General features: G+C 44.8%; 1 protein-coding gene across 1 annotated transcript in view; it reads left to right on the top strand.

Annotated features, from left to right (window-relative positions):
- LOC142588996 (uncharacterized) overlaps positions 1–21,860 on the top strand; it is a 36,100-nt gene extending 14,240 nt beyond the window's left edge. The window contains exons 2-3 of the mRNA XM_075700789.1: positions 1,593–1,688; positions 21,558–21,860. Coding sequence (XP_075556904.1) covers positions 1,593–1,688; positions 21,558–21,722 — 261 coding nt within the window. The 3' untranslated portion in view covers positions 21,723–21,860. The remainder of the gene's footprint in view (positions 1–1,592; positions 1,689–21,557) is intronic.
- The last annotated feature ends 251 nt before the right edge of the window (positions 21,861–22,111 follow it).

Raw genomic sequence — 22,111 nt, forward strand, 5'->3', positions numbered from 1 at the left:
TTGTACCTGTTATTAAGTTTCACAACAAGAACTGGCAAGCTGTCGTTGAAATTTTAGAATTCTAGTATGTTTCCAGCTATATCCTTCTAAGTCAGGAATCCGACTCCTAGTTCTTGTCTCTCCGCTAAACCACGGTAGTACAGGACGTGCCCGCTTTTGAGCACTATATATGCTTCATTTGTCCTCCTAACTTCACTGAGCCCCATTATACCCCATTTGCTGCCCGCTAATTCCTCCAATAGCACTGCTAGGCTCCCCTCATTAGCTAACGTTCTAGCGTTAAACGTTGCCAGGTTCAGATTCCAATGGCGGCCTGTCCAGACCCAGAGATTCTTAGGAACATCTGCAGCGTCACAGGTCTGACCGCCGCCGTGATCAGTCGCTTCGCAGCTGCTTGGGACAGAGGTCCTGGGTTTGATTGTTCTATTTATATAGGAGGTTGTGGTCAAGTACTGCACCAGGGTGGCCAATCCTGCTCTGGTGAGGGAGTGCATTACCGATTCTTGTCACCGGCATCAGGCCGCCCTCCAGGCCTGTATATACAATTTTATCAACGCGTGGACTTTTTTCTTATTCAGGTGGAAAATTGCGCGACATAGGGAGTCAAACCACAGTCCTCTTGCATGCGAGGCGGATGCTCTACCTCTAAACCACCACTGCACAAAGGATGTATCTGACCGCTTTTTCAGATTTGCTGCGAAAGTGTACACTTTCTACATGAGCTTCCGAAACGTCAAGGCCGTATACTTCAGGAACGTCTTCTATTTGTTTCATGTGCACGTGGCAATAGCGACATTTTATGAAAAAAAAACCTGGCGATCATTGTCAAAATTGTAACTAAGGTTCTTTTGGTGCCAAGTAAGACCAAGATGAGCTAGTGCAAGAGATGCTTTGTGAGCATCGACGCTATTTTTCACCGACGAACTTCAGCACAGTTTCTGAGAAGGTTACAATCTCTGAATAAAATAGTGTATATTATAAAGAGCCACCTCACTATTCTTGCGCTTTCGAACGAGCGTAAGTGCGCCACAAAATGAATGGCTAAAATATCTTTCAAGAACAACGCTGAGAAAGGAAAGCGCCATTAGCGCGCTTCACAAATTGCGCGCGCCCCAGAAAGTTGAGAAGCAGGCGGTACTTTCGAGGCAAGGCGGCGTCCTGCTATGCACTGAAAACCTCGGCGGCAGGGTGCAACAATTTGTGGCATAACATTTATTCACCAGCTGTACGCGTCATTTGCGAACGCGATAGCCAAAGGCTGATAATAGGAAAAGCAGACAATTACCAGCCCTGCAACTTGCTAAAATTGCTTTCAAAAGCGCACTGCTCTTTTTAAACCGATTTAGTCAAATTAAAGCTATCTAGCCATTGGCCCTTTATGGTTAGGATTAGGTAGCACGGGAAAAACCAGGACAAAATAAACAAATGTTGGCACACTATGCACTTTCTTTCCGTCTCCCCAGGTTGTCTTAGTTTTTCGTGCACTACCTATGCCGAATAATGAACCGCCAAATCAATTAGGATGCTCCACTTGTGACCGAATAATTAGCAGGCGCTCTATATAAACATTTCTATTTTCTACTTCAACCCAGGGTCATCACTACAAGCTCACATTCTTCTATACCCCTACGCGCTGCCCAGTGACGAAAGTTTTCGAACCTGAACTTTGTGTGGCAACAAGCGCAAAGGTAAGAAAGAAATAGTGGCCTTATTTTTAAAGTTATGACTTTGCATTCATTTACGTTCTCAACTAGCCCACAAAAATAGGAGAAAAAAATCAACGGAAATGTATTCCATAGAAACTGTCCATGAATATGCTTCTGCCAACAGTGAACATAACCAACACAAGTATGGCAACAGGCCACAGGGGCATGCTATCTACATCCCCAAAATATGTATGAACCCTTGCATAGTATTGTATGTGACCTGCAGTTCTCAAGTAACGTGCATAAATAGGTGAAAACACATCCTGGAATTATGGAACGGTTAGATTTCGAACGAGTTCCCATTAAGGAACGCCATCAGCCGTCGCCTGGCTGTCATCATTCCTGGTGGGCATGACCACACTTTTGTTGCCGTCGCAGAGGTTGTCAATGATTTGCACAGCTAACTAGTCAACTGCAACTACCGGGTCCAGGGAGAATTGGTTCGCTCAAGGCTCACGTTTGCACCGAAAAACATTTTGACCAATCATGCAGGGGCTCTAGATTGAAATAATATTTTCAGACGATCGGCAACATCATTCTTGCTACCATATTATCTCTGTGTGTCTTATTGTTCTGCAGTTAGTGCAGCATAGTGGAAGTGTATTTGTAAACACACGCTCCTCGTTCCGTTTCGAGTCAGCGTCCTTAGCTCTCATAGCGGACGTCCCTCCTGGGTTGCAAAACAAGACTAATTACCACTTACGATGTGTACCGGCTACTTCCCTTGCTTGTTTCCAAGCCTTTCACTGCCTATAATAATATCTGATTGACAAACTTGGGGACAATGGACAACTTTTAGCATTTTATATGGGAATGAGTGGCAGTCTGAACTATTGTTTTCATGAGACCAATACCGAGGCCTCATTTGCTGCCCAAAAGCAATGTACAGGCAATTTAACGAATGACCGAAACAAAACTAGCTTACAGCATATTTTACAACATATGCATTTGTTAGAATTTCTATGCATTGCTACACAAGCATTCATGCTGCTGTCCTACTCTCTGATCGCAGCTTGAAGCTACGTTTGCGAAATCACGTCTTTGTTTTGCTCTACGGAATTCTTTCTGAAATTATGTCGAACAGGCGATCCCAAACCCACTTACGGTTGCCTCCCAGAACTGTACTGCATGCCTGTTACATTTGATAAACTTGGGCTTTCAGCACTACATCACAGCAATACATTTTTGTGCACTTTAATAAGCTATAATTGACAAAATCTCGTTATAGGTTAAAAATATACCCTTACGAACGTTATACATACGTGTACTTCTGATTAAATGCTGTGTCTGAGCGGGCGCCTCGCCAAAAAAATTCACACTGCCATAATTATTCTCCAACATCATGGCTAAGTCCCACGTGCTTTTCTAAACCAAACGGTCACCTAAGCTGCATAGTGCACTGGACTATCAAATGAAGCACACGACACCTTTTGCTTTGTCTTACTAACACCTTTCAGCGTTACACGCCGAATTAATACTGCGTAATACGTTTTTATGTTGTTTACGGTCGTATGAGTGGCGTAAAAGAGCCAGGTGAATGTCAGATTCACCATCCAGGCAAGGTGTTTAACCGAGTTTAAGAGCCTCCTGTATCCCATTGCACTGGAATTTTCTCAGAGTAGCGTAGTTCTCGTAAATACGAAGCAGAAATGTGTGTTGAATAATCCCCATACTAATTTATTAACAACATAGTTGCCCTTCTCAATGCATACTTCATCTTTCAAACACAAAGTGATTGTGCTCGGTAAACAGAACAGTAGTTCATTAAAGCGTATTTAACAAGGCACAACCTTATAGCATTACCATCAGAAATGGTACTATGCGTAGTTTAGGCGCCGTTCAAGATTGGTTATTACCGAAAAAGAACGCTGATCAATATTATCGAATGGTATTTATATTTTTCTATATGATTTCAAATTCTTATCAATAAGTTCTATCGTGATTTACTTTCCTCACGGTGCAATATGTCAGTACTGATGCTACAAGCAAAATGCATGTCAGTGTTATCTATTCCCAGAGTAAGAAGCAGCTGCACGGTTCTTTGTTGAGCCTACTATTGGTGTTTTGTTCCTGACCTCCTTGCACTTGCCTAATCATCATGTGCCATAAAGAAAACAAATCACTCAAGCTCCTCTCTATACCAGGAATACGCAACCTAAAATTGGACGCAGCCATCCGAACTCTGCTAATCATGCGTAACATGTGTGAGAAATTTCATTTCGTCGGTCCGGACAAACATCAGCAGAAAAATTCTCCCATCAATTATCGTGTGGCTCAAGTTGTTCCCTCAAGTGACCGCCGATGTCGCGGTACCAACTGCCCGCAGTCTTAGTGCTGTTTCAGCAAAGAATTTACAAAACCACAAAGAGACACAAACGAGACAGGCGCTAAATAGCGCCTGTCCCGTTCGTGTCTTTTTGTAGTTTGTTTGTAAATTCTCCACTTCAGCGGTATTATGTATGACTTACGAACTAGCCTGAACCAACGCTTTGCTTTGTCCAAATTCCTCGAAAAAAACCTTTGACCGCACGTGAAGCAGCAATTATGGCGGCATTTTTTGGTCTCCATTAGCCCCCATGAAGGCCCCAGGCACAATCGGCGCTTATGATGCGGGCACATAGGCGAAGAAGAAGAAAGGCACACGTGCAGCGCTCATAATATGCAGATAATGACGATATAGACATTAAATGTCCATAACTACAAAAATAATCGCACTATCGATCTTTCGCACACCTATGCCCGGTGCCCTGCCATACGTGTTGCACTCCTACTTACTGACGCTTGTAGGCATAGGGAACATGAATCATTTATATTCCAGCAGCAGGGTGACTGAACCCATTACGTCTTGTAGGGACTCAAAACTTCATCATGTGGCAGTCGGTTAAGCCGGAGAAAAGATACGACTTCATTATACGACTTCATTTCTCTATTAAGGCACTCGTTTCCCATGTACTGCGTGATGGCCGATTTTTCTACCTGTGCGATGTAGTGTTTACCTGTTTTGTCACAAGCCATGCGTTATCCCCAGATGTGCTTATATCGGCACAACCGCATTACACAACCTCCATCTGCAAACGGCGCTGGTTCAAATCCGTTGTATGGATTCATTGTTTAGGTAGGCTCGCTCCGATCGTCCGCTATGCACTGCAGATGAGTCAATCATTGAAGCTCGCAAGGCTGTTTTTCATCGAGCATGAGTACCCTTAAAAAACGAACCTCTCACAAAGGCATCGCTCAATGTAGCAAGCATTCATTACGGTGACTGAATACGCAGAAACTAATTCACTTAGACGTACCTCATAGTCACTTCCGCTAACCTATTAAATGGCCAAGGCGAGAGCAGTGTTAAACAGTTGAGCCGTCTGTATTTCTTTTAAAGGGAAGGTTTCTTGGCCTACTTTTTGCTGAATAGCCACCTTGTCGTCCTCGAGGTGGTAGTTGTCGTCTGTCATGCTGACTAGAAGCTATCGCTCTGCAGCGACAGTACCATCTCGGTCGGAGATACGATTCATTTCGCGAAATGTCGCGTTACTCTTGAAAACGCGGCAGTGGGCTCGTCTGTGTATATGGCTTGCAGGCTAGCTAGGAGTGAGTTAAGCTGGCTATCTTCACCCACTGCTAAGAATGCTTTCGGTCCTCTCTATGAAAGCGCTTGGTGCCAAGCCAGTCGAATGTCGCGAAGGTGACATCATCACCAAATTCATCACTGCAGAATATCTTTTTTAAACAGAACGGGGCGTATTTCAACAGAGACAAGGAGGGAGACTCGACAGAGAGGAGCGCTGACTTGCAACTGAAGTTTATTGCTTGGAACAAAGAATATGTAACAGCTCCAAACGACAGAAGAACACAAAAACATTCATAGATTCACAATCAATCATACGTGCCGCGCTGAAAAAGAGAAATAACAGTAATTATCGTGTCCACCCGCTAAGAATGCCACTTCTTTGGACGAAATCGATAAGGAGGGGCTACGGACACATGCATCTTTTGACGAGTCGATGTGCGCTGCTGCGATGATTTCACGCTTTAGATGGTTACGATGTTTACTTAGCACCTGTGTTCGAGCGAAGTCATGGTGGCAAGCCTTGCTATCGCAGTCCTTACAGTGGATGCCAAGATTCTCTTTTACAGTATTATGCGCATTGTTGTTTTGCTCCTTCAGGCATTCATTAAGGCATGTCCCCGTTTGTCTAACGTAAAGCCTACCACATTGCAAGGGAATGGCGTGGACAACACCCCCTTTACAAGAGACTAATTTTCATGTTTGATGTTGCCATCTCCTCACACGAAATCGGCCTTAACCATTTTGCACATATTCCCTAGCTTATCCGGAGCCGAGAAAGGACTTTGACACAAACTCTGCTAGCTATATTTTTTTTTTTACTCAGTGGGAGGCGTGATGAATATAGGGCACTATAGTGTTTTTTTTTTTCTAATTCCTTTCGGGTCATTGAATGTACCCGTTGTTCTTTTCTGTTTTTGCTCAAACTATTGAGGATAGTTTGTGACAGTGACACTAGCAGCTCCTTGGGATAACTAGCCTTTACCAGACGATCAATTTGATGATTGAAGCTATCTTGCGTGGAATGCATGCAATATTTGTTAATCACGTTGTGATAGCATGATTTGGCCATGGCTCGTTTAACCAGCATCAAATGAGTGGACGTAAAAGTAGCAATGGCTTATTGCTTCATGGCTCGTAAGACCAACACGTGTGATGCTGCAATATTCTGAGTTTAATATTAAAAAATCTGATCACTTTGTTTTCGGGCAATTCAGATGTTAGTATGAGCGGATGAAGGCACTGAATGAAAGGTGTCTATGATCTGCGTAAGGACGGCGTCAAATTTTCCCACACTTGTGTCGATAAGAACAAGAAGGTTGTCAACATAGCGAAAACTATGTAAAACTTCTGGCCCTTTCAATTTTCTTGAAGTCTTCTACCCTTTTGTGCTAATAAGAAGTCACTAAGCACGGGGGCTAAGAATAAGCTGATGCATACTCCCCATTTTTGCAAGTACAGTCGCCGTCCCAGGAAATGAATGGGGTAATTGAGTACATTTGAAGTAGTTCTAAAAAGCCGCCGACCGATACACCGGCCTTGTTTTGGAATTCAATTGATCCTTGTAATGCGGCAAAATTCGTAATGCGGCAGTGAATAATATAAGTCCTTAACGTCAAAAGAGCAGGGCATCAGTCATTTGTTCTTGTTATTTTGTAAAAACTTGACTATATCCTGTGCATTCCTAATCTGGTATGGATAGTCTATTGTGAGCAAATTTAAAATGTTCTTTAGAAAAACAGCTACAGTTTTTCGCCAAGTGCCTCTCTCAGATACAATTACATGAAACGGACACTCTGGCTTGTGGGTTTTGGCGCTCAAAAAACACTTGTAAACTGAGCCCTTTACTATTATCTGCTGCTTCAGTTAACAATTCGAGTTTCTTGGCCTTAGATATATATATATTTTTCAAGGAAACGTTCTTGGCAACAGAAAACGAAGACTAAATAGCTTCCCTACCCTTCTTGACGCACAAATGAGAGGGTACCACTAGGAATCCTCCCTCCTTATCCGCTGGGAGCAAACGCAGCGAGTGTTCCTTCAAGTACAAAACGGTTCGCCGAAAATAAAAGGAATTCGCTGGAGCCTTGCACCGCAACAGCGCGTCCACTGCTTCAGAGAAGTACCTGCCGGACTCTGCCACCCGAGCCAGCCGGGACACCTGCCTCACCAGGCTAAGTTAAAGGCTGCTGGTAAAGGCTGCTTATCCCAAGCAGCTGCTTGTGTCTGTGTAACAAACTATCTTCAGTAGTTTGAGCAAAAACAGAAAAGGACAACGGGTAGATTAGCTGAGACGAAATAAATAAGGAAGAAAAAACTCTGTAGCGCCTTATAGTCATCATGTCTCCCACAGAATGATAAAGATAGCCAACAGAGTGTGTGTCAAAGTCATTTTCTCCGCTCTGGGTAAGCTTGGGAAGATGTGCGAAATGGTCCACACCGGTTTCGTTCCAAGCGGGTGCAACATCAAACATGAAAATAAATTCGTCTTTTGTAAAAAAGGTGTTTACGCAATTCCCTAGTCATGTGGCAGGCTTTATGTTGGTCAAACGGGGGGATGCCTTAATAAACGCCTGAAGGAGCACAACACATGTGCATAATACTGTAAAAGGGCATCTTGGCATCCAATGTAGGGACTGCGACAGCAAGGCTTGCCACCATGACTTCGCTCGAACACAGGTCTTAAGTAAACATAGTAACTAACTAACGCTTGAAATCATGGAAGCAACGCACATCGCCTGGTCAAAAGACGCATGCGTCAGTAGCCCCTCCTCATCGATTTCGTCCAAAGAACTGACATTCTTAGCAGGGAGAATATGATGAATACAGTTATCTCCCTTGTTCTGGGTGGCATGTATGATTGACTGTGAATCTATGAAAGTTTTTGTGTTCTCCTGTCATTTGGAGCTGTTATATATTTTTCATTCGAAGCAATAAACTTCAGTTGCAAGTCAGAGTTCGTCCGTGTCTTGCTTCCCTCGTTGTGTCTGCCAAAATACGCGCTGTTCCGTTTAAAATGGCTTACCAACTCGCCCAAACGTCCGTTTTGTCGAATATCATCCCTGATTAACGGTTCACTCTAGGCTGCTTCACCGTGATTATCCCACAGCGTCTGATGATCCTTACGGCAGATTACACGGCATTCTGTTTCACTTCCTCACGTAAGCTAGCGGCACACTGCACTGCATCTCCATGAACTTCTTCTTTCGCGGAATGATTCAACTTCAGAGACGAGACAAGGTCCTTACTACGAAGGCTAGCACTACGTTTCAGCCGCGTGCCTTAAAGGGTGAGATAATCCCACACGTAATGGCTTATTACCTCTACTAATACCAGCAAAATTGGTACGACTAAAAGGCTATGCCATGTTTTTTCCATTTGAATCAGCTTTTCAAACTCTACAAAGGGCACGTTTGGTGGTTTCCGATGGCATACCATATTCTCAAACGGAGATCTTTTGGCGTGCAAGGATTTGGTTGCTCATAATAGAAGAAGAATGTGCAGCGCACAAGCTTTGGAGCACAAAAAAATAGCACTTTGTTCTACTTCCGTGAACGCATATCGTCAAAATTGTTATTAGTTCAAGCTTCAAAACGCCCTACAGCATCAACGTACCAGGGCGTTTATACAAGACAAACGATGAAAAAATGTCATATGTCTTGTTAAACAAGCTATTGATATGTCTTGTTAAACAAGCTATTTAGCCCAGATTTCTTGCGGTTCTGTTGATATGAACTTGGTTCCTGTATGTTTCCGTCAGTCATGCACTTTAGCTGAGCCGCTTTCATTTGGCGACGAAGGTCAAATTTGATTGCTCACGATAATACGCACTAACTAAAGCCAAGTGACCAGCACCTGACATACCCCTACATTTTTGTCTATTCACTGGGGTTCACTTTTCAGCTGTCTTTCTTTCGTGAATTTCAAATCAATCAATAATTTTTTGCTTAACAAATCTACGGGCACCATTGATCTGAGGTAGAGGTTTTAACGTAGGATAAATTACAAGAGCTGTCCAACACCGCGAAAGATCACTCAAAGCGAAACAGGATGGACTTTGGGCAAGACGTAGCAGCGTCGTCTGTATTTACAATCATAATTGCACACACCCACAAACCTCCCTTTCTCTAACATGTGTGTGGTTAACAATGTGTAAGAAAAAATTTGGTGGCCATTTCTCACGCAACGATCGCATAGCTTTCATACCGCCTCGGAAGTATGCGGAAAAGCCGGCCGCGTCAAAAAGGGTATACGTATGTAGTCAGGAAATTCACCCAATGTGCTTGCCACGCATGTTCTAATCTGAGATATCCTTTCGCAGAAATTGTAATTTTCTTTGGATTTCATACTGCCGGTTCCAATGAGCGCGGACGCTTTATGCCATCGAGGCCAGCTGTGCGCGTGAGCTTTTTATGGGGGAATAATTCTTGTAGGAGCATCTCACTGGCCGCGGAGGACTAATGCATACGCTCGTGCGAGAAGTGAAGATCACGCCAGCTGCTCTCTGACCAGAGAAAATGCGCATTTGCTTTTGTCTAGAATAAGTTGAACAAACTTGCTGGAGTCAATAGAAACCTTTGCGCAAGCCCGTCAAATTTAAGAGGAGTATTAACAGGGGGACCTGCGCGCTACCCGTTCACCTAAATCAATATTCGCTACTTCTTTTAAAACCAAGGACACCTTCCTGAGGCACGAGACACTGCAAAATAAGCGACAAGTCACTATGTTACAAATACAATTAGCTCATAACTTTAGGTGAACCTTTGTTGGTCTGCTCTCCTTGATTTCGCATAGCTGCTACAGCTGCTTCTAGTGGATCCATTGATATCATGGTGTATATATTTTTTTTATATATGAACCAGAAGAAAGGGGGTTAACCGAGGGCCAACAAACAAAGACACCACCAACAACAAAGCTGGAATTACGTGTACTTACTAATTGAATGATGAAATCATAAATTAACGCCATTTCGTCTCGTTCATTCGATAACGAAAGTCTCGAATCGGCGTGATTCATGCCTTCAGGCAGCATGTGTAGGTTTATTGACCAGTTGCCTTAACCAGAAAGGATTACCTACTCGTGACGCCTGCGAGAAAAAGGATGTTGCACATCCGCCGCCAAGATCTGTGAGTGGTGTTGCTGGCTAACACTCGCGGGGTTAGTTCTAGTGGTAACAAATAATTAGCCCAGAAAATGGATGGGAAGACAGAGCCGCGGTAGCCCAATTGGTAGAGCATGGCAGGCGTGATGCGAAGACGTGGTATAGTTCCCCACCTGTGGCAAGGTGTTTTTTCATGCCCTTTCAATTCCATGACTTTATTATTTCTTTCATTCAATTTGTAAGTACAAGTGATTACCCCTTTGTTGTTTGTTGTGCTTAGTGTCTTTGTTGGCTTCTTATGATATATATATGTATGTATGTATATATATATATATATATATATATATATATATATATATATATATATATATATATATATATATATATATTCTAAAGCGAACATAGGACACGACACGAGAGCAGCAGGAAACATTGGCAGTGTTTCTCAGCCAGAGCAACGCAGGCAAGGCCGAGCTCGCGCCACCTCGGAGACTCGCGATTTGGCAGAAGCGCCGAGCATTTTTCTTCGCTACAATCATCCTGTATCTGAAAAAAAAGGAGCGAACCTGGCGACTCACGTTGAATGTAGTATCCGACCGCCGTAATTTGCTTTACGTGCTATACGTAGGCGGTTTCACGACCACGACAGCAATGGTCTGCAGGTGGCGTGGTAGGCTCGGCAATAAAGTTCACAGATGTCTGCGCAACAACATGGTAGGGTCTGTGATATTTGGAGACAAGTTTATATGAGAGGCCAACAGGAATTGCTGGCACGGTGTCAGTCAAGAGATTCTTGATGAAATTGAAAATGCGGGCGGCGGTCACTGTTACGTCGCGATTTTTGTTGCCATTGGTCGAGGGGTGTAAAGGAGGCCAGCTAATGACATTCCTCGGGGCGGCGGGCGGCTTCAAAGATAGGACTGCATTTGTATGACTCGGGTCTGCACGGAAGAGTGGTGTTCAGTGTTGTGGAAGGTTCGCAGCTATGCAAGAGGACAAGTGGCGAAACGTTCGTGGTCGACTTTGATGTAGTGATGTAGGCGTACGGGGTTAATGATAAAGTAAGGTCCCAATCAGTGTGGTCAAAGGCTACGTATTTGGAGAGAAAGTTGCCAAGCAAGCCGTTAACTATCGCCATCAAACAATGAGTGTGATAATGGTAGGCGGTGTTAGTGCGGTGAAGGAAGCGACATTCAGCAAGGAGAGCGCTTGCGACTTCTGAAAAGAACACGCGCCCTGTATCATATAAAAAGTTTGCGAGGTCTGCCATGAGGGAGAATAAAGTTTTTCATGGGGAGGAATGCGATATCACAAGCTAGGACAGCACGCAGAACTGCTGTTTCAGCGTTTAGCCTCAAGTGGGCGATGGCGACGACTGTACAGTGGTTTCCAAAAGCCATGCTCCGTAGGGGTCCATATAGGTCAATGCCAATGTGATGGAATGGCACGACAAGGCGCGGGATTGGCTGGAGTGGACCACAAACATGCTGAGCAGGAACCTTGCGGCATTGGCAGCGAGGCCACCATCGAATGTACTTGCACGCAAAGGTGTATATGCCACGCCAATAAAACCTGGAGTGAAGCCGTCTTCAAGACACTCGCAGGTGCACACGGGCGGTTATTGTGGAATGCAGAGCATATTCCACCAGGAAGTTGTTGAGGTCTGACCAGCAACCACTTTCCAACGTCAAAGATGTAATTCCGGTGGTAGAGAAGAATATCCTGAAATTTGAAGTAAGAAGGTTGACGGTGCAAACTCGAGAAGGTGAAAGGAGACTCGATGGGTTTGAAACTAAGCATTTAAGAGCGTTATTCTAGGCATTAATGCGTTGCTGCGAAGCTACATCGCAATCCGCCTGGAAAAAATAGTGCTAGGAAAGTGCTGATAAGAGAGTACTTCGTCAACGGGATACAAACATGCAGCGTTTTCATATGACACAGGTGAATGAGAAAGCGCATCGCAAAGGTGTGGTGGCAGCCAAACGTACAGACAACACTCAGGCGAAATCTGCCAACCACAAACCCCATCGAGCTAACCGACCTAAGGGACCCTTCAACGTGGACAGCCAACGAAGCGCATGGAGGTCGGTAATTACGTAGTATGGGTGGTCAGAGAGGTAGGATTGAAATTTACCGAGTGCCCAGAGAATTACAAAACATTCATTCTCCGTAACAAAATAACTCATATCTGCTTTGGTAAGGGTGTGGCTTGCGTACGCAACGACGTCCTCGTCGAATCCAGATTTCTGAGCGCGAGTCCAGCACTCAGTCCAAGACCCGTGCCGTGGGTGTGTAGTTTGGTCGGAGCTGCAGGGTCCAAGTGATGCAGTGTCGGCGGCGAGGTTAGTAGACAACGCATCTGTTGTAACGCATCTTTAAAACGCACGACCAGGCCTAATTGTGGAAGTCGCTGCGTATAAGCTGATTCGAGGAAGCAGTGATGAACGCAAAATTCCGAATGAAGCGGCGAAAGTAAGAACAGAGGCCAAGGAAGCTGCATAGTCCTTTTATGGAGGAAGGATCGAGAAAATCAGCTACTGCGCGGAGATTGGCGGAGTGGGGAAGAATACCGTGTTCAGATGCTACCAGGCAAGGACGGTGAGCTGACTTGCGTCACAGTGGCATTTCTTCAAGTGGAGTTGTGGGGGGCATCAGTTAGGCACCGTAACACTTCCTCTAGCCTACAGCGTTGGGTAGTAAAATAACCACACCATATCAGTAGCAAAGGCACCTTCTTCATTTCAGACTGCGCGAAAGGTGATCGTTCCGGTGCTCAAATGTTACGGGGGCGTTGCAAAGCCCGATAGGCAAGGGGAGAAATTCATACAGCTCATCTGGTGCGTCAAATGCGGTTTTAGGTTGATCTACCAGGGCCGTGGGTCTCGCCACTCGCCGTTCCACCATCCTACTGAAGAGAAGAACTCCGCGCCTTGGAGGCAGTCAAAGGCATCGTCGATTCTCTTTAGATGCTCAAATTTTGTTAAGACGATGGTAATCGACAGAGAATCGAAACGATCCTTCCTTCTTCTTAACAAGAACTGGGAATGCCCAGGGGCTGTCCGAGGGCTGAATGACGGCGCGCTTGAGCACGTCAGCGCCTTGGTCGTCGATAACACGGCGTTCTGTCGCGGATACACGTTATGGTCTTTGTCGCAGTGACGCACTGGTACCCGTGCCAATGCGATGACGAATAGTAGACATACAGAGAGGCCTAAAACACGTGAATTACGGAAAGAATGCTACTTGTATTGAAAGCAGGGGAACCAAACTTGCGATGGCTATTGATGGTAAGGCGTTGAGAATTCAATCATTAACCGGACACAACATATTGCCACCGTCGAAATGAGCTGTTTATAAGGCCTGCACAACTGTGGGATTCTTCATTCGCCCTTCCCTAAGATCCCGCGCCGTCATCTAGCGCCGTCGGTGCGAAGCCTCCGAGTGGCCTCGGAAGTGCGTGGCATACCAGTGCGTGCGAGCACTGATAAACGCACCATATGCCAACCGATATTATTTATCGAATTTCTTTTTGTGCATGCCGTGGTATCTAATTGCACTTTCGAGAAGCATGGGGATGCCCTCTTCGACGACACGCATGGCGCGCCGGTGCCTGCGAACGCTCATAATTTTTTTCAGGCTTGCAACCACTCACTGGCACGTACACAGTGACATAAGTTGGCGAGAGGTTGAATAAAACATTGGTCGACGATTACCCTTCTTGATACGGCGATCTTTGAGTGCAGCAGCTTCCTTATTTCAACAACAGGCAACCGCATAGAGAACACGCAGTACCGAACGGAGGCGGTTCTGCGTTTTCGATTGGGCACACAATACGCGATCCGCCACGATCGAACCGGCCCTCCGGCGACGCGCCATCGCGCTATCTCATAGTGGGTCACCGCCGTGGAGAGGGGGTAGATTAGAAATTACTACTTAATGTTTCTTCTGAAGGTGGGCTGAAGAAACGCGTGAAGAAAAGGGGTATTGAGTGGAGGTCACACAATCATTCACTCACAGAAAAGCTTCAATGTGGCCGCACAAGGTTGGGGCGGGAAATAGAAGTAAGGGGACTAAACGCTATAACTGTCTTTCACGTCACCGCAACAGCACTGCGCTAGGTAAGGGGAGGTATAGAGAAGAGCGGAGGCGGGAGAAGGTCAGCCAGGCGTAAGCACTGCGAGGGGCGAGAAATGCCACTGAGGACCGCGCCCCGTAAACGGAGAAGCGGGAGACGCGGCTGGGAGCTGTACAGCCACGCGACGTGGAGACGGAGGATCGGAGAGTCGTGGATTAGGTCGCTGTCGGTCTTATATAGGGCAGACAGGTAGATGTCTGAATGTTGGGCTGCCAGAACATGGCAATAAAGTGCGCAAAGGACGGGAGCGTTTCTAGGTGTCCATTGCGCACAATGCGGCTGTATTCCGCTTCTTCAAAAAAAGAAACTATCTTAGCTAGGCATCCTAATGGATGCACTAGATTTATGATTGAAGCAGCAGCAATCGCTGAAAGTGACTGGATTAGTAAGCCGTCAGTTGCATTACCAGATAAAGAACTACTTTTAACATCACACATGCGCTCTCATTCATCTTAAGGGGGCGGTCATGGTTTCTTTGAAATTTGAATGCATACTCATGTCAATTGTATGCTTGGTGGAGGGGGGGGGGCGCTTTTGTGTTGGTGTCTCGGTATATATGCGTGTTACTCACTATAAAAATCAGTTGGAAGTCTGCGCTTTTCTTCGTCGTTGTTTTGGTCCATGTGTATGTAGACGTTGCAAGTGATGGTAATGAGCAGGCCTGATTCCGGCCTAAGCCTCAGCCCGGCCCGGTCTTTTGGGTCTGCCCGAATCCATGCAGTGCTCAACTTTCTCCCATATCCGCATCGCTAGCGCTCACCGCCACGTGTACTCATTGTCTGCTTCAGTGCTACGTAATGCTACTAATAAAAAATGAGTATTAGTCCTACGGTTTCGTTTATATTAATTTCATAGTGTATGCAGTTCATTTAGCACGTTTAGCGCAAGCCTAATTTATTTGCAGTTCGTCTTTAAGAAAACAACCTCTACAATCATCATCATATATTTTCCATTAAAGACCCTTATCGGGGTATTACATAAAGATAGAAAAAAGATACAAAAGATAAGGATAGAAAGAAACATATGGTTACAATTTCTTACGAAACTCAGCCTGTGGATTAGTATTAGAAAAAAAAGAGAGAAAAGCCAAACTGTACACTGAATAGAATGCAAATGCAAATGAGCAGAACAGTCACAATGTGAGATGGCAATCGGGGTATTACATAAAGATAGAAAAAAGATACAAAAGATAAGGATAGAAAGAAACAGATGGTTACAATTTCTTACAAAACTCAGCCTGTGGATTAGTATTAGAAAAAAAGAGAGAAAAGCCAAACTGCACACTGAATAGAATGCAAAAGCAAATGAGCAGAACAGTCACAATGTGAGATGGCAATCGCATTAGAATGAAGGCACAGTACGGTCATTATAAGGTTAGGGTTTAAGGTCATCAGTAAGCAGCTGCTTGAAGATAATTAGTGTTCGCTCATTGACAACTCTGTCTGATAATAAAGTGTTCCACTCAGCCATGCTGCTAGGCAAAAACAATTGATTAAAGGAAAATATTGAACCATGCAAGCGCTGGATGCTGCAAGAAATAAAAAGGCGACGAGATGGACGGGTTGGTTGGATTAGAAGCCTTCCGTGCAGTTCAGGGAAGTTATAATAAAGTCGCTGGAAGAGGCCCAGTTTTGCAGTTTTCCGACGCAACACCATTGGTTCGAGCCATAGAGATGATTTAATTGCACTAACACTTTCTTGGCAGCTGTACCTGGAAGTTATGAATATAGCGGCACGATTGTGTATTGATTGTAATATATTAATTAGGTAAGCTAGGTGCGCATTCCAAATAGCTGAGGCGTATTCAAGTTTACTTCGAATGCAAGTTTCATAAGCTTGTTTTCTTGTGTATGAGGGGCACTGCGCAAGGAGACGTCTGACGTAACGAAGTGATTTATTGGTGTCGGTAGCCAATTTTGTTATATGGTTGGACCAGGTCAACTTGCTATTACTAGTGATACCGAGATAACGATATGATTGAACGGAGGATAGGGCTGTTGAGCTTTAAAAGTACGGGTGATCCTAGTTAGAGTGTTTACGGGATACCTGCATAATTTACATTTGCAGATGTTAAGTTTCAATAAAGAGTTGGAACACCAGGTTTCTAATAAATGTAAGACTTTTTGGAGCATTACATGGTCGGTTGGCTCTGTAATGCGACGATGGATTACGCAGTCATCTGCAAAAGGTCGGTTATTGGATGATATGCCGTTAGGAAGGTCGTTTATGAAGATAAGAAAGAGAAGGGGACCGAGGATGGACCCCTGTGGTACTCAGGAGATGGCGCTATCAGTGTTTGAGCAATGATTTCCATCAGCTGTGTACTGGAATGGATTAGTCAGAAAGCAACGGATCCATGATAGTACGAGAGGGTCGAGACCGAGGCATGAAAGTTTGGCCAAAAGCCACTGTTGGGGAACACAGTCAAATGCTTTGGCAAAGTCTAGGTATATGACGCCACTTTGAAGAGATGAGTCTAAGTTGAGGAGAAGTTCAGTAATAAATTCAAAAAGCTGTGTATCGCATGACAAACCAGACCGAAAACCGTGCTGATTGTTAAAAAAAGAAAGAATGATCACCGAGATGACATGCTATTTGCGTATATATGTTCTAGGAGTTTACAGGGAATACTCGTTAGGGAAATTGGGCGATACTTGGAAGGATCAGAGTGGCTGCCTGACATACACTGGTACCAGTTAACTAGTCTTTCAGTAATTTTGAAGTGAACTATCCGTAATGCACTGCGTAAAAATTGTTTATAATATTGGACTGGAAATTTCTTTCTAAGTTTTATAATCTATGTTTCTAAATAAATAATTTTAGACTCAGCGCAATTTCGCTGAGGCTTAAAGCTTATTAGTCACGAAATCATCTTTTCACCATGATGTAGTTAGTGAGAGCCGTTAACACAGAGGCAATTTGTGGTGCCCCGTCGTCGTCCAAATTTTCAAAAAATTCACCGACGATTACAATACTACCAAATGCGAAGTTTGAGCGCAGGTGTTAGGTGCTTTGAATTCACAATATATTGTGCCGAATAATTTGATTATGAGCGACAGCATACCTCCCGGAGGTCACGCTGAGCCTCTGCTGTGCAGCTTGTTTAGACGAAGTATCTCCACCAGTTGCGTCGGTCATTGTTCAGAAAGAAAGCGTCAACACGGGAGCACGTCGTTCGCGTGAAGCGCATTCTCTAGCAGAGGCGGCGCAGGGAAGTAGCATGTGCGCAGTAGGTTCGAAGCACGCGCCGCGCTCGCAGCATGCCTTATCGCAGCCGGGGAGCACGTCTTGTGCGGAACTCTGCTTTCCTCTTCACCCTTCTGTCATACATTCCACGGCCACTTTCCACCTGATGCTTCCACCTCACAGTTGTTGCACCGTCTTATTCCCCTTTCTTCGCGCTGTCTTTGCTATCGCTTTCTTTCATCTCCCGCTGTTCTCATTCCCCCGGTGACGCCAACCCTGACACTCCGCGCAGGATCAGGTGCATAACAGCTGCGCCTAACCATAAAGATAGGTTTGTTGCGAGTTCTTCTGGTTTCTCATTGGCGGTTGATATTGCTTTTCGCCGTGTCGAACATTCTTGTTTGAGTGTGGAATTATAGAATAATGCCGAGTCCATCGGCTGCCATTGCGAGCACTTTAGCTCGGTGCAGATGAGACGATATAGGCGCCTAGATAGCAGCGCCACCGAGGTACTATCAAGGTACCCTGCTCGCCGATTGCCATTACGCACTTTAGATAGGCGTCAAAGGCTACATCACGCTACAGAGAGGTCAACTGCACGGACGACACACTGGCTTTTCTTTACCTGCAATGCCGTCGTCAATACAGCAATCCAATGCTTCCATAACACTTGTGACATGATATGGATAGAATGTAATGTGATGGATATCATGATGCGACACACTTGACATTGACGCATGACATGTCACGACACAAAACACATACCCTGCATGACAAATATCACCCGCGGTGGTTGCTTAGCGCCTGTGGTGTTGGACTGCTAAGCACGAGGGCTCAGGATAGAATCCCGGCCACAGCCACCGCATTTCAATGGGGTCGCGATGCGAAAAAACCCGTGTACACACCCGTCTGCACCAATGATTTAGGTGCACGTTAAAGAGCTTCAGGTGGTTTAAATCTCGGGAGTTCCACACTACAGCGTGCCTCATAATCAGAGCGTGGTTTTGGCATGTAAAACCCGAAGCCAGCGTATACCGCCGGCATTTCAATGCATACAGCAGCGCAGCAGCGCTAGATTTTCCTCTGGATAATATAGTGAAAAACTCTATGCTCGATATGACGCGAGCGTCACGATGTGACTATGCTCCAACAATAGGTCTTATATAGATATAGTATCGGTCGTATACGGTCGTATACGATACAAGAGCATCCTAAGTACAGATACTGGCACACGTCTTGCGAGACGTATTATGCTACAGATACAAGATGCCCAAAGAGTATCTAAGATGGTATCTAAGATACATGTATTATCAATACTGCCCAGCACTGGCTGTCACCTTGCGCCAAGCGGTGGTTACTGAAAAGCAGTCGCGAAACGCTTGCTGCAATGGCGAAGTGGTGCAGTTTGCCCCAACGTTCTTGGAAATACTTGTTCGGTGCCCTTTGCTGATGATGCGCCGCAAAAAATAATCACATATGACGTGGGTGGCACCACCCTCGCTTTCCACCCCATTTCACAGGCCTTGCTGAGATCATGAGTGCTGCATGAGAGAGCGTAGTATATTGCGACTAAAAAACTAGGGAAACTTCGTATGCACGCCCGTTCCCTTTGCTTCTATATGAAGGCTCTATAAATAAAGAAACCGCTTATTGAATTCATGGGTTGAATATATGTCTATATATGCGATGTCTCTTCGGCCTCATACGAAGAATGGGTAAGGGGAAAAAAACGAACCGGGACTGGGAGGCGTGATGCGTGAAGAGAGCACCGTGTAGAACTGGTGTTTTAGCCTAAATTTCCTTTCAATCAAAGTAGGTCTTTGTATAGATTTGCTACCACCGAGCCCTTTCTACGTACTTCTCTCGTTTCCGTACCTGCATCTACTGAACTGCAGCTGTCAAGTGACTCCACACGAGGGGCATTTCATTGTTCTCAGCTCCGGAACAACTGCACGATCAATGGTACCCGGCTGAAACTCACTCCAGCGCCATGTTTTGCTTCATTTGCCCCAGAGCGTACCGGTTTATACGGCGTTCAGGGTCTTTGTCCAGAATCCGTCATTTTATGGCTGCGGCTTGCTGTTCGTAGTGAGTTGGCTGCCTACAGTTGTCGCAATCGCTTAGCGAAATTTAGAGGCAGGCCGATACATAGTGCCATTGAGCAGAATAAGAGCGCCAGGAAACAATGTGAACAGGGCAGAAGCTGTCACGATGTGGACAGCAAAGCGCATCAGTCCTGCCCGCATCGCGACTGCGTCGGCCCTGTCCCCGTTGTTTTTGCCGCCCTTGTTCCGGTCAACGACAATATATGATGCACCAACTCGCCCTACAGTCAGCGCTTCCAAAGGAGCCACTGGTCCTACTTTTGAACGTCGGATGAAAACGTTCGCGCGGGTAGACTAGCCGCGATTACACTAGCAGACTTCTCTACTCATGTTGCTATGTAAATAGAAGGCAACTGGGTGTGTTTCTCACCGCATGGTGCAGGTGCTGGAGTGACCTTGTTAGTGTACTTTTCTTGTCCGCTAATCCAGCCCCTTCGACTTCTTTTTCACATAGGGGTGTATGTTTTCTCTGTGAGAGAAAATTATGAAAATGATATCAATGTTACTTTTTTTATTCGTGGCTGACTCGACCGTGCATTGTAATGAGACATCGATGAAGTTCTCAACATATTCTACCATACGGATTTGAATTAGAGGAGAAAAGTATAACCTTTTTTACACAGTTTTCTCTAAAGGTTGTTTTACGAGGAAACCACACATGCAGAAAACATGGCAGATTGGCTCCTCATCGCACGACTGGCCGTGAAACGTATATCTGTAAGCTGCTGCGCATGTTTAGCACCACGTCATTCCCTCAATTAGGATGGCAGTTCACTGACTGCTATCATAAACAAGTACTAATAAAGAGCAGCCCGCTCTTGTTTCCTTATCAGCGCTGTCATAACAGAAATAATAGACGCAAAGAATGTGTATTATATCTAACGACCATCATTTGCGAGATTGTCATCCAAGCTTTGGAACTCCGTTCTGAGACGTGCGTCAAAGATGTCACTAATTGCTTCAAAGATGTAACAAGTTGCTCCCATCATCGCTGTAACCAATCCCTGAGTGTAGGGCCCCTCGAAAGCGCAGTGTGCATGAAACTACCAGAGTCTAGATTGATTTCGATGCATTAAAGTACGGTTTCATAAAATTTGATTGACTCCTAGTGACTGAAAAGAAAAACAGACATTTTTTGTAGAATAATTTAAACTCTCGCCAGTCATATATGGGGAACAGCTTTATATGAGTGCAAAACTTTTCTGACGGAAAGAAGTTTCCCTACTACATCGTCGGGCAATGCTGCATTCTTCAATAGATAACACAAACCTACAGACGTTCACGCGAGCAGTTTATAAGTCTCTGGCTTGCCTCTAGTACCTCGGGTTATTCGTTGGTAAAATAGCAATTACCAACACTCTTGTTTTTTTTACCATACAAAAATAAAGCTCTAATACAGGTAACACTTCTTCGTTCGTGCGAAGTCTCACTAGAGGGCAGTAAGAGCCCTTCAAAATGCTTCATGTCTCCCTGAGGTCACCGATTGGAAATCATCCGGAAGCGCCTTTTCCATAACTGGGCATAACCCTTCAACAGGCAACGCTGCCACCTACACATGTGCCACAAGTAAAACCATTTTACATATATACACACAGGAATGGTCCATTTGAAAACAAAAAAAAACAGGAAGAAGCATTTTGGTGGCAGGCCGCTTAAGTTTATGTTCCAGTTCTTTCTTAAATTATTAAGTTATTTTTTGTTCTTACTTATTAGTTCTTGTTTAATTAGGATGAATATCTGCTTGCTTTTTATTGTGCAGCCATCGGGAAAATGTCAAGCATTTGTCACCGAGATGAAGAAGGGCCCCTTCGTAAACTGGATTGACTGCGAAGGTTTTGACAAGAAAGAATCTCCACGAGCTGGCGTGCAACTTCTGAAAAAGCAAAGGCGGTCAATTGTCCCAGCGAGGAGCTCTTCGAATTAGTGTCGGGACCTCCAAGGCCCACCCTCAGCCACGTGCGCACTGCCGCAATAGCGTTTCAAGGTGCAATATCTTAGAATGTTATGTCTTCCGATACACATAAAGCATGGTAGCAGTTTATTTACCGTTATCAGATTTCAAGCATATGATTTTTGTCTTCTTTACTTATCTAGAACCACACTGCGGTCAGGAAAAATCACAATGAAATGTTTTAAAATGCGCGATCTCAGACTAGACATAAAGAATTTTGATTTTAGTGACAGCATTGATGGTTCTTATCAACCTTAGCGTACCTAAGCGCTGATAATTTTTCTACAGACACGCAATCCAACGGCGAATTTTAGGTACTCTTAATTCAATCCCCACCTCTACGCTTAATCGGCCAAACTTTT

The sequence above is a fragment of the Dermacentor variabilis genome, chromosome 7 (assembly GCF_050947875.1).
Source record: "Dermacentor variabilis isolate Ectoservices chromosome 7, ASM5094787v1, whole genome shotgun sequence".
Lineage (NCBI taxonomy): Eukaryota > Metazoa > Arthropoda > Arachnida > Ixodida > Ixodidae > Dermacentor > Dermacentor variabilis.